This window comes from Periophthalmus magnuspinnatus, chromosome 23, assembly GCF_009829125.3.
Source record: "Periophthalmus magnuspinnatus isolate fPerMag1 chromosome 23, fPerMag1.2.pri, whole genome shotgun sequence".
NCBI classification, from domain to species: Eukaryota; Metazoa; Chordata; class Actinopteri; order Gobiiformes; family Gobiidae; genus Periophthalmus; species Periophthalmus magnuspinnatus.
In genome coordinates this window covers 6,965,400-6,979,349 of record NC_047148.1, presented here as the reverse complement: position 1 = coordinate 6,979,349, position 13,950 = coordinate 6,965,400, and the positions used below count along the sequence as shown (strand labels likewise).

Sequence of the window (13,950 nt, the reverse complement as noted above, 5' to 3'; positions counted from 1 at the left end):
GCAGGACTGCTGAGCCATCCATCCCATGTGGTGATGTCTCATAACAAAGAATGGCACTAAAGTAGGATTTGAACCATCAGCTTTCAGACATTCACCATCAAGCCCCTTATAGTCAACAGAAGCTGTCAGAAATAAATCAAATGTAAAAAAAAAAAAAAAGTAAACTATAACTACTTCAATCAATATTCATATTTTTTAAGTTAAAGTAATTTCAACATAATTTTATTGGGTATTAATATATGAATTTACTTTACAAAGGGTCAAATATACTACTTTAGAGAACCACCCAAATGATGCATGGCTCTGTAGACTAAAACAAGACATTTATCCTACTGCGGCTTGTTTACAAAAAGAGTCACTATTATAGATCTGTGTATTGCACCTGAGTGTACATTGACTGCTTGACATTATTACAACCTGATAGTTTGTTTTATTTTCACTATGAGCTCATCCTCCTCAACCAAATCACGGATATTTGCATGAGTCAGATTGGACACCTGCTCCCACAACATTCATCCTTGTTTAATTTACATTTAAAGTTATGCAATATACCATATTTGTAAAAAAAAAAAAAAAAAAAAGTACTCGTGAGGAAGAGACTTTAAACCAGGAGTCTCACAGGGATACTGGGATACTGTACTGAAGTAGTTAAACTGCAATTGGTGCTGTTTTCCTACTGGAGGAGGCAGGATGACAGCGGCAATTGCACTTCTTCATTAGCACGTTCGTCAAAGTGGTTATGTGATGTTGGTCAGCTGGTGGAGGCAGGATGACAGCACCGAAACGTGTTCAAATCAGCTGACCAGACATACCACAGCAACATCATGTGAAAACTTTGAGGAAGACGCTAGTGAGCAGTCAAAACTGTCAAAACTGTCAGATATTAAAAAACAAACAAACAAAAAAACTAAACCTTGGTCTGAAAAAAAGAATCTATTAAAAGTTGCCCTGTAACTGCTGTGATGAGGACTGCAATCATGTTAATACTGGACTGCAAAAGTGAATGTAAATGATTACTATGTATGCTTTTTTATCTAAACTTGAAGAACTGAATCCATATTTGTACCATTCCAACATTGGGTTTTAGCATTTGTAAATAAAAAATAACTGGTTATTATTCGCTGCGCCTTAACAAAATCTTTATTATTTGACCCATTTTGAATAGTTTCGCTTACTTGAACATGGATCAATTCCTACATATAAAATAAAATTACCAAGTAAAACTGTCAATCAATAATATCAATACTAAACTGTAAAGTACCTATGCTTATAACAGACCTGAAAACATACACAGTCTATCCCACGCAGTAAAAGGGAGCCAGTGAACTTCAGTCATTCCCACTAACCTGAAAGTTGGCAGTTCGATCACTTCTCACACCACTGCATATTGCTCTTGTTTTCTTGTTGTTTACCTTAGTGATTGTAGAGCCAGGATACACTGATATTTAGTAATACTGAGTCCACTGATTTATATTTGACTCAAAATGTCTCATATTCATTAAGTAGCCCAATTTAACGTAGTAGTCATTGACCAAGATGTTTTTTTTTTTCATGGATGATGCTGATATCGATTGTTTAGAATCCAGAGGAACTTTTGTCCAATAAGATCTGCTGATATGTTTGAGCCAATATGTAAGGCAATTTTTGATTATTTCCCCCAAATGCTGTCGTTTTTGCTACAAACTCTCCCACAGCGTTTTTTTTTTAAAACCATAAACCTTTAAGACAGCTGTGTAGTCACGTTTTGTACAGTTATCTTTATGTAGATTCTTTACGCAGCAGGTGGACCAAAGCAAAATATTGGCCTGTGCTGAAAAGGGTGATATGTATTTCTAATTAATCTCTAATGAACACTTTATAACCACTATAGATAAGTGGTTCTGTTTAGCTGTGCATATGACCAAAATTTTTATTCTCCACTCTTCTCTTTTAATGTTTTAATTGTATGATGATCATTTATGTTTTGATTTGTTTGTATTGTGATTTTAATGTCTTTCTTATTCTGTAAATCACTTTGAATTACGAATTGGGCTGTATAAAACAACTTGCCTTGTTTGAAAATTGAAATGTATTTAACTCTTTATAATGAACTGGACCAAGGTTTTCTAGATGACATTAAAACTGTGGTAAATTACAAACTTAGCAAAATCTACTAGGTCCATGGCTATTTATGACAGGCTACATAATGATACATATTCCTACTGTTTTTTTGCCACTAACTTTAGATTCAACTTTTTCCCATTTTTCACTCTGTTTCCACCTTTCTTCTTTGAGCATCTACCAAATTCAAATCCAGCTGTTCCTGTAAGATCAATACCCTCTTTCAATAAAACAGCCCAGGAGATTTCAGTGCTGTAAAATCATGTGATAAGAAGTACCTCAGTACCTCTAAATCCAAGCTACCCCCCATTTCTTTTCTCAGACAAACAATAGTGCCATCTGCCTTTAGAAATGCATTCACTTTCTCTCCTCACAACATTACTCTGTCATCTCTTTCAAACTGGTTAAATGACATCTCTTAGTAATTTTTCCCAGTAAACGATGTCCTGTCCCTAAGTTTTAAAGATCCTACATCATGCAAATTTGACTTTTGTGAGCTTTTAGCCATGTTATAATGCTATTACCTCATCAAAAACATACATGCAGTTGTGTTTTGTTTCATTCACACATGTTTGAGTAATGCTGTCTACATCTCCAAAGCTCAAAATCCTCTGCTCCACCTTTTGATGTCATGAAGTGGTAGTTTTCAAGTTAACACCTGCCTTTTATGTTTAGTTCATTAGAGATTGGCAATTCTAGGGGTGAAATTGTCCAAATCACGGGTGTCAAACTCAATTTCACCGAGGGCCACATCAGCAAAATGGTTCATCTCAAATTTGCAAAGATATAAAAATACATCTGTGTAAATGCGTAACTTCTGATAAACTGACATTTTAAGACAGTCATACATTTAAATTTACCTCGTCGCGGGCCACATAAAATTACATGGCGGGTCGCATTTAGCCCCTGGGCCTTGAGTTTGACACATGTGGTCCAAATGATTCTAGTGGAGGTGTATGGAGTTTAACACTTCCTGTATTACCACATGACATCACAACGTGGAGCAGAGCGTTTTCAGTTTGAGAGAAAAACTCAGCCAAACTATGCAGGGTTTGCGACAAGGTAAATTAAAAGGTATGACTGTCATTTTAAAATAAGTCTCTGCTGCTTTAATGTGTGCATCGACCATAAACTAATGAGATCTACGCAACTAATGGAGAAATATTTGGAAATAGTGATCCCAAAATATTCAGGAAGAGGAAAATTGTCAGCATGGAGGGCAGTTTCAAGAAAGATCAAGGCGAATACAAGTTTGTGCTCCAAGGAGAAAAATCTGTATGTTTTTGTGTTATGAGGCGGGGTTGGTTGTGAACAAGTAGAATATACGTCGGCATTTTGAGACCAAACACGGAGCAAAGTATTCAAAAGTTAGCCTTCAAGAAAAACAACAAATAGTCCAATAAATAAAAGGCTGTTTCTGAAGCAGTGAGCCCTGATACACACTTTGAAAAATGTCAGTTTATCAGGAGATACGCAGTTACATAGACATTTCATATTTGCAACGTGAATAAGTAATAAATACAGAAACAGTTATTTAATAAGTTATAAAGTAGTTGTATTTATTTGACATGACATTTGGTTACATTGCGTGACATTTATACTGCTTCATAGTTACATCTGGCCCTTGATGGCGGCCATTTTGCTGATGTGGCCCTCGGTGAAAATGAGTTTGACACCCCTGGTCTAAAACGTGATGAAAAGTAAAACGATTTCACCTGTTAAAATGTCATACAATCTTTGGCTTTCTGCAGTTGGTTCAAGAATAGATTCAAGTTATTCACATACTTCAACAGTAAAATTCTCATGCATTTTTCCATAGACTTTTCTACTCATTTAAATATGAGGGCCGAGGCTATGTGTTAATCTATGACCACGACACAATTATATGCAAAGTAATACAATAACTTGACTGTACAGGAAAGGATATTTAGAACATTTTGAGCCATAGTTTCAGATTAAATAGAAAATACCTCACATTATTACCCATACTTTACCAAAGCTTTGAAACTACGAATGAATAACTTGTCGTATTCATTCATGGTCATAATTGTTTATTTGTTTTAGGTTCCCGGTCAGTTCCTGTCTCTGCTCTACTTGGACAGATTGGGCTTTTATCCTCATGCGGACGCAAACAAAGGACGGCAACACAATGGAGGCATTCCTCAAAGGAGCAGCCTCAAAGCCAGTCTGAAGGAGGCCCAAGCAGACGGCAGATCAGCTTCTATGTCCCATCACAGTGAGACTATAGTTCTCTGGCACTTCAATATATATAGATGTCTGCTATTGTGAGATCGTGTGCTCAAAAAAAAAAAAGAAAAAAAGATAAGATTGAGATCAAAATGTAATGCATCTATCTGGACACACCACATTCACATAAAAGCAAAGTGGATGGAACGACACAGCAACAGTATGTTCACCATTAAAGGTGCAACAATCATAAAGTACACAGCATGTTTAAGGACATTTTGTGGCCAGAGTTAGAATATTTTACCCTATCTAGCAAATACGCAAAATCTTTAGAATCAGGAATATGTTTAATATGAATAGGTTTGAGATAAACAAGTGAGATCGAGTGAGTAGATTTGATCGGTATTTCATCTTTTAAATATTTTTAGGGCAACAAAAGGCATGGCAAAGTATTATCTGACAGGACAACAGGCCATGGAAAAAAGCAGAGCACCAATTTCAGGCAAATGTATTTTATTTTTATGTCTAGAATTCAGAAAACGTTTTTATTTACATATATTTCTGTCCTGTAGGTGGCAGTCAAGAGTTGGATGTCTACAGTTTTGGCAATGGTCAAAGCTATGGCATAATTATTTATGCGGCATCTACCTGTTGCCAAATAGATATAATTACGACTCTGACTGGCTCTTAGTCTTTTAACCATTTGTCTGTTTGCTGGGATAACACATGTTAACATCTTATTTATTTTAATTTGGTTAAAAGTCATTTGATGTGGTGAGATCAGTTGTCACCAAAGCACATAACAATGTATTATTCATTCACTTCACTCCATAATGGTAATATACTACTGTCACTGCCAACGTGGGGTAGACTGTTGGGTGCGAGGCTGTCAGTCTGCACCACTGGGCCCCTCCGATCACCAACCACCGCTCACTAACACCCCTTACGCTGTCACTGCTGTCCAACAAGAAAAGCTGATTCTGTGTTTATGATGGTAAATGTCTCAGATTTCAATAGGTTAGACTGCTTTTCCTGGCTCACTGGCCTCTCCAAATGTGGATTAAGACAGCTGCGGTACATCCAGAACGCTGCTGCTCAAGTCCTGACTAGAACCAGGAAGTATGAGCACATAAGACCTAAATGTGTGAGAAAGCATTTATCTTAAGCAGAAGAATGTAAAACCAAGTACAGGCCCTTTAAGGTAACCCAAAATATGTTTACTGATCCTTCCTCAGAGCGTTTTCCCCCTTTTTTTTAACCTTTTAATGAATCTTCTTAGCTTTTGCATCATCTAATTTTCACCCATATGTCAGTTGTCTACGGCAAACAGCCCTAGGATGGCTCTGACAGTGAGGGGTTGTGTGTGTGCAAGGGACCCTCAGAGTGTCAGCCCTGTCCTGCAATGCCCCCGCTTCACCTGTGTTTGTCTATACCTGCCTCATCTTCACGGACCAAAACAGGCATTTTCGCAGCCAGGTAAAGGGCTGGGAAAATGCCTGGCAGCGCTGAGCCAGAGCTATTTAAATCCTCATTTGTTTATGCGTCATGCTCACAGTCATCCATCTGATATGTGCCACAGGGAGGTTTGGCTCACTGTAGTAACAGATGGGGAGTTTGTGTATATTTAGATATCAAATTGTCAAGGAAATAATATTTATTTTTTTTAGTTCAGTTCAAAAATGACATATTAGATGTGGTAGCGAAGTGAAGTATTAGCTAAGCACTCACTCACTTGCTAAACCAGAGGTGCAGGCGGGAAAGGGTGTGACCTCCAACAGCCTCGCTCTCGATTGGCTCCTTGGTTGCTATGATACTCGTGCTTAGAGTTCCTAATATGGAAGTCGGCTCAAAATTCACCCCTATATCTGCTAGCATCGATGAGCTTCATTTGACTGAAGCTGAACGATATGGGTGATGTCACAGTGAGACGGGATTTATTTATTATTTATTTATTCATTTATTTGTATTTTATTTTTCCTAGCAACAAACACCTGCAAATGCAAACGTGCTTAATGAATGCCATACTGTGGGATATACATGCAAACCAATTACATCAAAACAAGGAAATAGGGATCACCCACTAGAAAAAAAAGAAAGAAAGAAAGTTACTTCAAAATCTCCAAGCTCTAATGTTGATGCATCAGAGAAGCAGCTTACTGGAGTGTGAGTGTTTGTAATGAATATATTATGTTGGCCTTGTTCATAGTGTTGGCACCTTTTGAAAGAAGTCATTAGTGAAAGACCTAACTCTTGAGTAGATTGGATGGGCTCTTGGGTTTCCTGTTATCTGCCTGTGCTGTTTCTGCCCAGAGCCCCACATTTTGGCGGAGTTTGGTTTCTCGGTGAAACAGCAGCCTCCTCTGGGTCACATGAAATTGTAATGCATGTCCACTCTTCTCACCTCATTCAGACCTACCTACTTTTTAAGGGAAAAACACCATGTATTATTATTTAGTTTTGCAGCTGTCACAACAATGATAAGCAGTTATTCTGTCAACAATTCTCACTTTTAAGTCAACACAAAACATAGCTATTTTGGCTCAGTTACTTTATCAAAATGTGCTTTCAGATTCACTTAATGCATAAATATATTGTTCAGGTGTAGAGGCTATAATTCAAAACATGAAATGAATGCATGAATAAGCCAGTATATTTGGTCTCACATTGTATATATGTATTTTTATCTTACATTATTCAGACAAAGCAATAACATCTCCATGGAAACAAAATGACTTTTCACCCACTAGAAAGGTACTTATTAGTGCACATTATTATTAAAAAGAAAAACAAATCCAATAATTCAGGAATCTAGTCTGCTCACACACATTTGATCTTACTGAAATGTTCCCTCCTCCACTACTTGTAAGAACATAAAGTACTATATGTTTAACCTCATGGTGATTTGGCGCACACCATTGGGGAGAGTGCATCCGTCGAGGCATCTGGTGTAGTCCTGTGGGGGGCCAACGTGGACGACGGTGACCAGGTAACCGCACACCCCCTGGACAGACGCGGGACGGAACGCGAACACAAAGCACCGCAGTGCAGACGATACAGTAGTGTGTCAGTGGATTACAAAAGGCTCAGCTGCCATGGATTATGTTTGCTACTGTTGCCGCTGCCTCATTAGTTAAACAGACGGGATAAACATGTTGATAGTGACTTTCAATTGGAGCTTACAGAGCCACTAAACTCTACTAATAGTAATGTGAAACTGCTCCCATAAGACATGACCAAAGGAAATGCTGTCATTCATCCTGTAGAAGTGCGTAGCACTCATATAGTGCTTTTCGTGACACTTCACAAAGTTCAAGACAAAACACAAATAAAACAGACAAAAAGGAGATGCAGTTATTTGAAGGCAATTGATTGAACATAGCAATTTGAATGGCCCAATAAAGAAGGCTACAATTATTGAAGTATGTCTGTTGCCATGCCACACAAACCACACCTTAACCTTGTGGGTTGCAACAGACGTACTAGCCTTGACAAACAAGTTCTAAAATTAATAAATTAAAATTAATAAGTTTTAGCAAGATGACTGAATTCTGTCAGCTGAGCAAAGGGTTTACTTCTAACAGGGTTCTGAAAAAGACTGCCTTAAATATCTGCGGCTAACTAAACTGAAACTAAGGGGGTAGGTGAATACTGAAATTTTGAGAACATGCAAGCCTCAAATACAAGACGATTTCTCAAACCTTGCACAAATCAAATCAGAATTCAAAGCTAAATTTAAGTGGATTTGACATAATACGTCCTCTTTAACATCCCATACTGTACTGAAGACAAGACGTCTTTATTCACACTTGTCCTTATTACTGTTCGGATCACTTCCAGGCTCTTGTGGGGCCCTCTCCTCCTTTCTCATCCACACTCAACCCTTACATCACCAACATCAACACCTTGGATCAGATCAGCAGACACTTCCTCTATTGGTGCAACAGCCGCCGTATGCAAACTACTATTGCAATGCATCCGCAAAAGGGTTACATTGTTCTGGGGAAACCAATTTCAGCGGATCTGAAAGCTCTCAGTAGGAGCTTTACCTATCAATGTTATGAAAGTTTGAACTGTAGACTCAAGAACTATAAGGAACTGACCAAAGCTTTGATGTTCCATTTAAAGCCGTACCACAGACCATACACTTTGAAGGTGAAAATAATAGATGAAAGACAGAAAAACTAGTCCAATGCAGGTCAATCTTAAAAAATTGTAAAGGCTAACTCATGTATTCCTAAATGATAAATGGTAAAGGGCCACATTTTTATATAGCGCTTTTCCATCTTCAAGACACTCAAAGCGCTTTACATCAAGGAACTTCTCACCCATTCACACACACACACTCATACACCAGTGTACACAGACAAGGTAGCTTAAATGTCTTGCCCAGGGACACATCGACCGTATTCATCTATGGGAGCCAGACTGTGGGTCAGTGGATCCGACTGCTCAACCAATGATATTTATGTCGAGAACGAGATTCAAATTGTCAACCTTCAGATCACTGGACAAACACTCCACCAACTAAGCTATACTGTTGCTACTGTCACCCTAAGCCAGGGGTGTCAAACTCATTTTCACCGAGGGCCACATCAATAAAATGGTTGCTCTCAAAGGGCCAGACTGTAAGATAAATGTCACTGCGTTTTAATCTTGCTTATTAACCATTTCTATATTTATTACTTATTCAAGTTACAAATATTGCATATGGATTTGCATAGACATGAAAAAATGTCTGTTTAACTGTGTATTTCCTGAAAAACTGACATTTTAAGACAGTCATACTTTGTAATTTACTTTGTCACGGACCACATAAAATGACGTGGCGGGCCGCATTTGGCCCATGGGCCTTGAGTTTGACACATCGGCCCTAAGCAGTCGCATTGAATGGTACTTGTGAGTGTTTCGTGGTTGTGATTCGAGTAAATTTTGATTAATCCTGTTTAGACCTAATTTAGTCCTGGTGTAGGTCAAGACCAACTTTATTGAGACACAGGCAACATTACTTTGCAACAGAAGTGGCACTGGGTAATTTGTAACTTATTTTATTTGTGTGTTTGAGTGTGTTTATGATTCAGATTGCAGTTCAAAAGTCAATCGAGGGAAAGTGTCAAATGGGAAAAAATCCAACAGATTCAACAAAAACATTACAACATAATAAAAAATAAAAATGTTTGCCGAACCCAAACGTTCCTTCTGCTATGTAAAATGTAAACTGTAAGATAAAAGGTCCTGGTTGAGTTTCTTGAGTTTTTTAAATCATATCTGGATAAGGAAGCAGTAAAAGTGAGATAACTGAGTGTCCAGCTGATTTACGGCCACCGCAGTGTGCTAACAGTCTATGGGATTATATTTGTTTTGCAGGTAGGTCCGGGCCATAGATAAATATCGTTTGTTACGAAAGTATGTGAACAGGGTACTTCTGCCAAGGCATTGACTAGTAATATGAACGTGTGGAGAGTGTGCAGACCTTTTATGTATTACAACCTGCAAGTTTTGTCCAAATTGCAAAATATAACAAAACAACATCAGCAAATGTTAGCATAATTTATTCAAGTCCTACAGCTCATGCAGTTGCAAACCAAGTTAAAATCTCTGTGAAATGTTTAATACTTAGGGGAAGTCACAAAGTGCACAACAATGAAAGTTCCAGTTATGGTTCAGGAAATACAAATTATGAAACCTGGATCTGCCAAAACAACGCATCTACAGAGATATTTGGTATGTGTAAACATGCGCCAAATAATCTGAGTCCGTTTGGCCGATGGTTGTGGCACTGCAGATATTGAGACAACTTTTACATTTACCTTTTGCATGATTTTTGATTCACAAATTGAGTTGTCCAAACTTTGTTTCTTGGAAAATATTCAGTATATTTATTGTCATAATTTACAATGCTAATCTTTTCATTTGATTCATAGAGGACATGCTATTCATTGAAAAAAAAAAGCAAACAAACCCCCAAAAACATATGAAACAAAACAGATAAACATAAGAAATTATTTGACAGATATTGAATCAGAATCAGACAAAATCTTTTGGATGAGAGGCAAAATATCTTTAACGAGACAACTGCATTTTGAAACATTGGTAGTCAAAATTTATAGCAAAATATGGTAGTTGAGCTTGTATGAAAAAGCTAAACGTGTGTGTTTGTTGAATGCAGTTGTTCCTGAAGCAGATGAAGTCCATGTGTAGAGTGGCAGTACTGGTTTAGTGGAAAGGACAGAGTCAGTTTACACAGGAAGGCACTCAGCGTTTGTCATCAAAGATTCACAGCAAAACCAACTGTCCACCGCTGCTACATTATGTACTGTGTGGAGTGGTCATCCAGTGGTCACTGACAGGTGAACAATTTATTAACTGGACTGTGAACGCCAAATACAAGAAACAAGTTTTTCAAAGCAAGAAAATGGTTAAGGCATTTAAACAGGTGTAAAATAAATAGTTACTGACAGTGACATTATGTGCAAAAAGCTCACAGTGCATAACATGATTTTTTTTTTTTTTCTTTAACAACGGCAGTACAAGTTAACTTAAATAATTTGTATTACTATTTTGGTTTAAACGTGACTGAAATGAGTCATTAATGCTACTTGTATTATTGTATTAATTTTAGAATGAAAGTAAGTCATTTGGTCTAATGTCAAAAGTGTCATAGATTACATTATGCTCTACAGAAAACAAATACAAATTTCATCTCAAGTTGTGTAAAGAATCTGCTTAGTCTTAGCAAATGTAAACTGTGAATTGCAGTATAAAACTTTCATAAAGTCCTTATTTCTGCTGTAAAAATGATATGTGTGATACTTGATCTGATCACAGTGAATCCAGCATTTAAGTGTCTATTAGAATTTATAGATTTAAACACTTTTCTGATCCTCATGCTCAGTAGTTACATAACAGTTATGTGAGTTTCTTGGGGGCTGTGGGCTGTGTCTGTTCATTCAGCTGGCAAGGCTCTTTGGTGCACTTGGTCCGGAGCAGCACGTTTGTCAGGACATCCTGGTAGAGGCTGAGGCACACCCACAGAGGCAGGTACAGCGGTGTCACCAGCCCAATGAAGTGCAAGGGATAGTGCGAGTAGTCCCAGGAGCATGCCCCGAACGGTCGGAGCAACAGCCCCCAGCTCAGCTCCCAGCTGTAGAGCACACACACATACACAGGCACCCTCCTCAAGGTCCCCCAGCCCCGAGTGAAGTGGAGGTGCAGGTAGAGCTTCTCCACCGCAAAACTACAGCTTCCATATATCACAAAGGACCACAGCGACGTGTACCCACTCAGGCTCTGGTCTCCCTTCTCCACCAGGTTAAACACAGACGTGAACACAACCTCGTCCAGAAAACCATGCATCCCAAAAAACAGGAAGTGGAAGAACCCAGGCAGGCCCCATGGAGGGCCCCTGCTCTTCACAGGAGATACGCATAAGGGCCCATACTGCAGCTGGGACAGGCCTCTGTGAAACACCTGAGAGAAGTACAGGGCAACGAGGTACTGCAGCAGCAGCTGAGACAGCAGTCCAGAGGGGGACATGTGAGGGGACAGGTGTGGGACTGACTCCTCTGAGCTCCACTGTAAGGGCCACAAATAAGACAAAGGGTTAACAAAGGAACTGCAACAGTAGTTCAACTGTGACCGATGTAGGGACAGGTTCATTTGGCCAGGCTTTTCATCCAAATTCAATTAGAGATAAATAACAAGAAAACATTTTTGTGCTTACCATTGAGTTTTTTGTGGACAAATTAGGCGTAATCGCGTTAATACGACGGAGTATAAGGGTCACTTAAATGAAAAAATAAAAAAATATGCGGGCGCCACGAGAAAAAAAAAGTCGTAATATTACGAGAAAAAGTCGTAATATTACGAGAAGTCGTATTTTATGCGCCCGCATATATATATATTTTTTTAATTTAAGTGACCCTTATACTCCGTCGTACGTTAACAAAGACATACGGCAAGAATAGATTTTGTATGATTTCTTACCGTGAGAGCATGAATACCCCCGATGAGAACCTGCAGTCCGATGTAGATGGAGGGGTACACCACCATGTGAAAGAGCACAGGCCGCCCTGGGAAGCTCCTTCTCTGTGCATACAGTTTCTCCAGAGCCAGATGGCAAAGCGAGTGCGCAATGCCCAGATACACGGAGGAGAAGCCCATCAGCTTCGGGTCACGGTCTTTGAAGACCCTCTGAAGAGAGGACAACAGAACGTCCAGAGTCACACCGTGCATCCCGTAGAAGTACAACCGCATCCAGCACGGCAGCTCCCGCAGAGCCTGTGCCGCGGACCCCGGCTCCGAAAGCGGGCGCGTTTGGAGAGGCATCACCGCTGCTCTGGACCGAACACACGCCGCGCTTCTCCGCCGACTGGAACCCATCTCTGTGTCCCGGGCGCCTCACTGTGTTGTCATTGTGTTGTTTAGCAGATCTGCGGTTTCAGCATCCCCAACCTCAGTCTCTACGATGAGGCGTTTAGGGGACCAGGAAGAATATCCAACTTTACCCCTGTCACATACTATAGGCTAAAATGTGTTACAATCTAGAATCAGCGTCCTGACATATAATGAAACTGTCGGCCAGAACAGTCAGACAGAACATCAGTTTTTGAATTTGAGGAGAAAAAAAAAAAAGTTAAATTGTCTATTCTCTTATGAACGTCTACACCAGCTCTGCCGAAAAAGCTTGGAGTGTTCACATTTCCCAGAGCTCGTGAATGTCTCACATTTCTTTAACTACTGCTGCACCTTGCGGAGAGAGGAGTGAGCAAATTTAAGATTATAATTCCTCCCCCTGTTCCTCCTCCTCTTCATCATCACTATTAGGCGAAAATGTGGCTCTGATCTGCTCGAGTTTAATGTTTCAAAGGGAGACACTGTGAAGATAGCAGAGGCAAGACACTAAAACCATCTTTGTTTTGTGTTCTTCCTTTGAAAGCTTTTAACACTATAATACAAAGATTCAGCGACAGAGTGTGGTGTTATCCATGTTAAAGATAGAAGTGGTTAAGGCTACTGTGGCCTATTACAGGTTAATAGGCTCATTAGGCAGTTCTTCATACATTATTATGCATAGAATATTGCTATTTAACAATCAAAAACAAACAAACCAGTGCTAAAACACATACCACATAACTAGGCTGTTTTGATAGAGATTTTTCATGTGGGTGAAACTGGATGCATGTTTCTACAGCCTGTAGCAGTCCCTTAGCAATCATTATAAATCAAATTGAGAACATAGGAACACTGACCAGAATTATTATTATTATTTTAGACTGCTTGATTAAGAATGCAACATTTCAGTCAACCACTAGATGGAAGCATTGGATCAATTGCTTTTCCATGGGTGGGCCCTTAAAAATGTCTTCCATTCACAAACAAGACAGTAATATCATTTTCCATGGCATGAATTCAATTATTGAAAAGCCCTCTCTCCCTGTACCCCCCTGTGTTATTCTGGGACTATATAGCCTACGCAGTGCTGCCTTAGAGGTTAAATACACAGCCAACTTTTAGATTAGCGTACTTTGTCTGATGGTTTATCAGATTTCCAGAAGATGTTTTTAATTTGTTTGCTTGGCCTGACATTCTAATGGTCAGAATATATCCTCATAAATACGACTTTTAAATGCATTATGACTTGATGGCCTATCTTTGCCCATCTTA

General features: G+C 39.0%; 1 protein-coding gene across 1 annotated transcript; it reads right to left on the bottom strand.

The window, feature by feature from the left end:
- Positions 1-9,820: 9,820 nt before the first annotated feature.
- On the bottom strand, positions 9,821-12,717 carry tmem229a (transmembrane protein 229A). The gene is made up of 2 exons (XM_033988943.2): positions 12,271-12,717; positions 9,821-11,859 (listed from the first exon to the last, which is right to left on the bottom strand). The coding sequence occupies exons 1-2, from the start codon at positions 12,664-12,666 to the stop codon at positions 11,194-11,196; spliced, it is 1,062 nt and encodes a 353-aa protein (XP_033844834.2). The 5' UTR covers positions 12,667-12,717; the 3' UTR covers positions 9,821-11,193.
- Between the last annotated feature and the right edge of the window lie 1,233 nt (positions 12,718-13,950).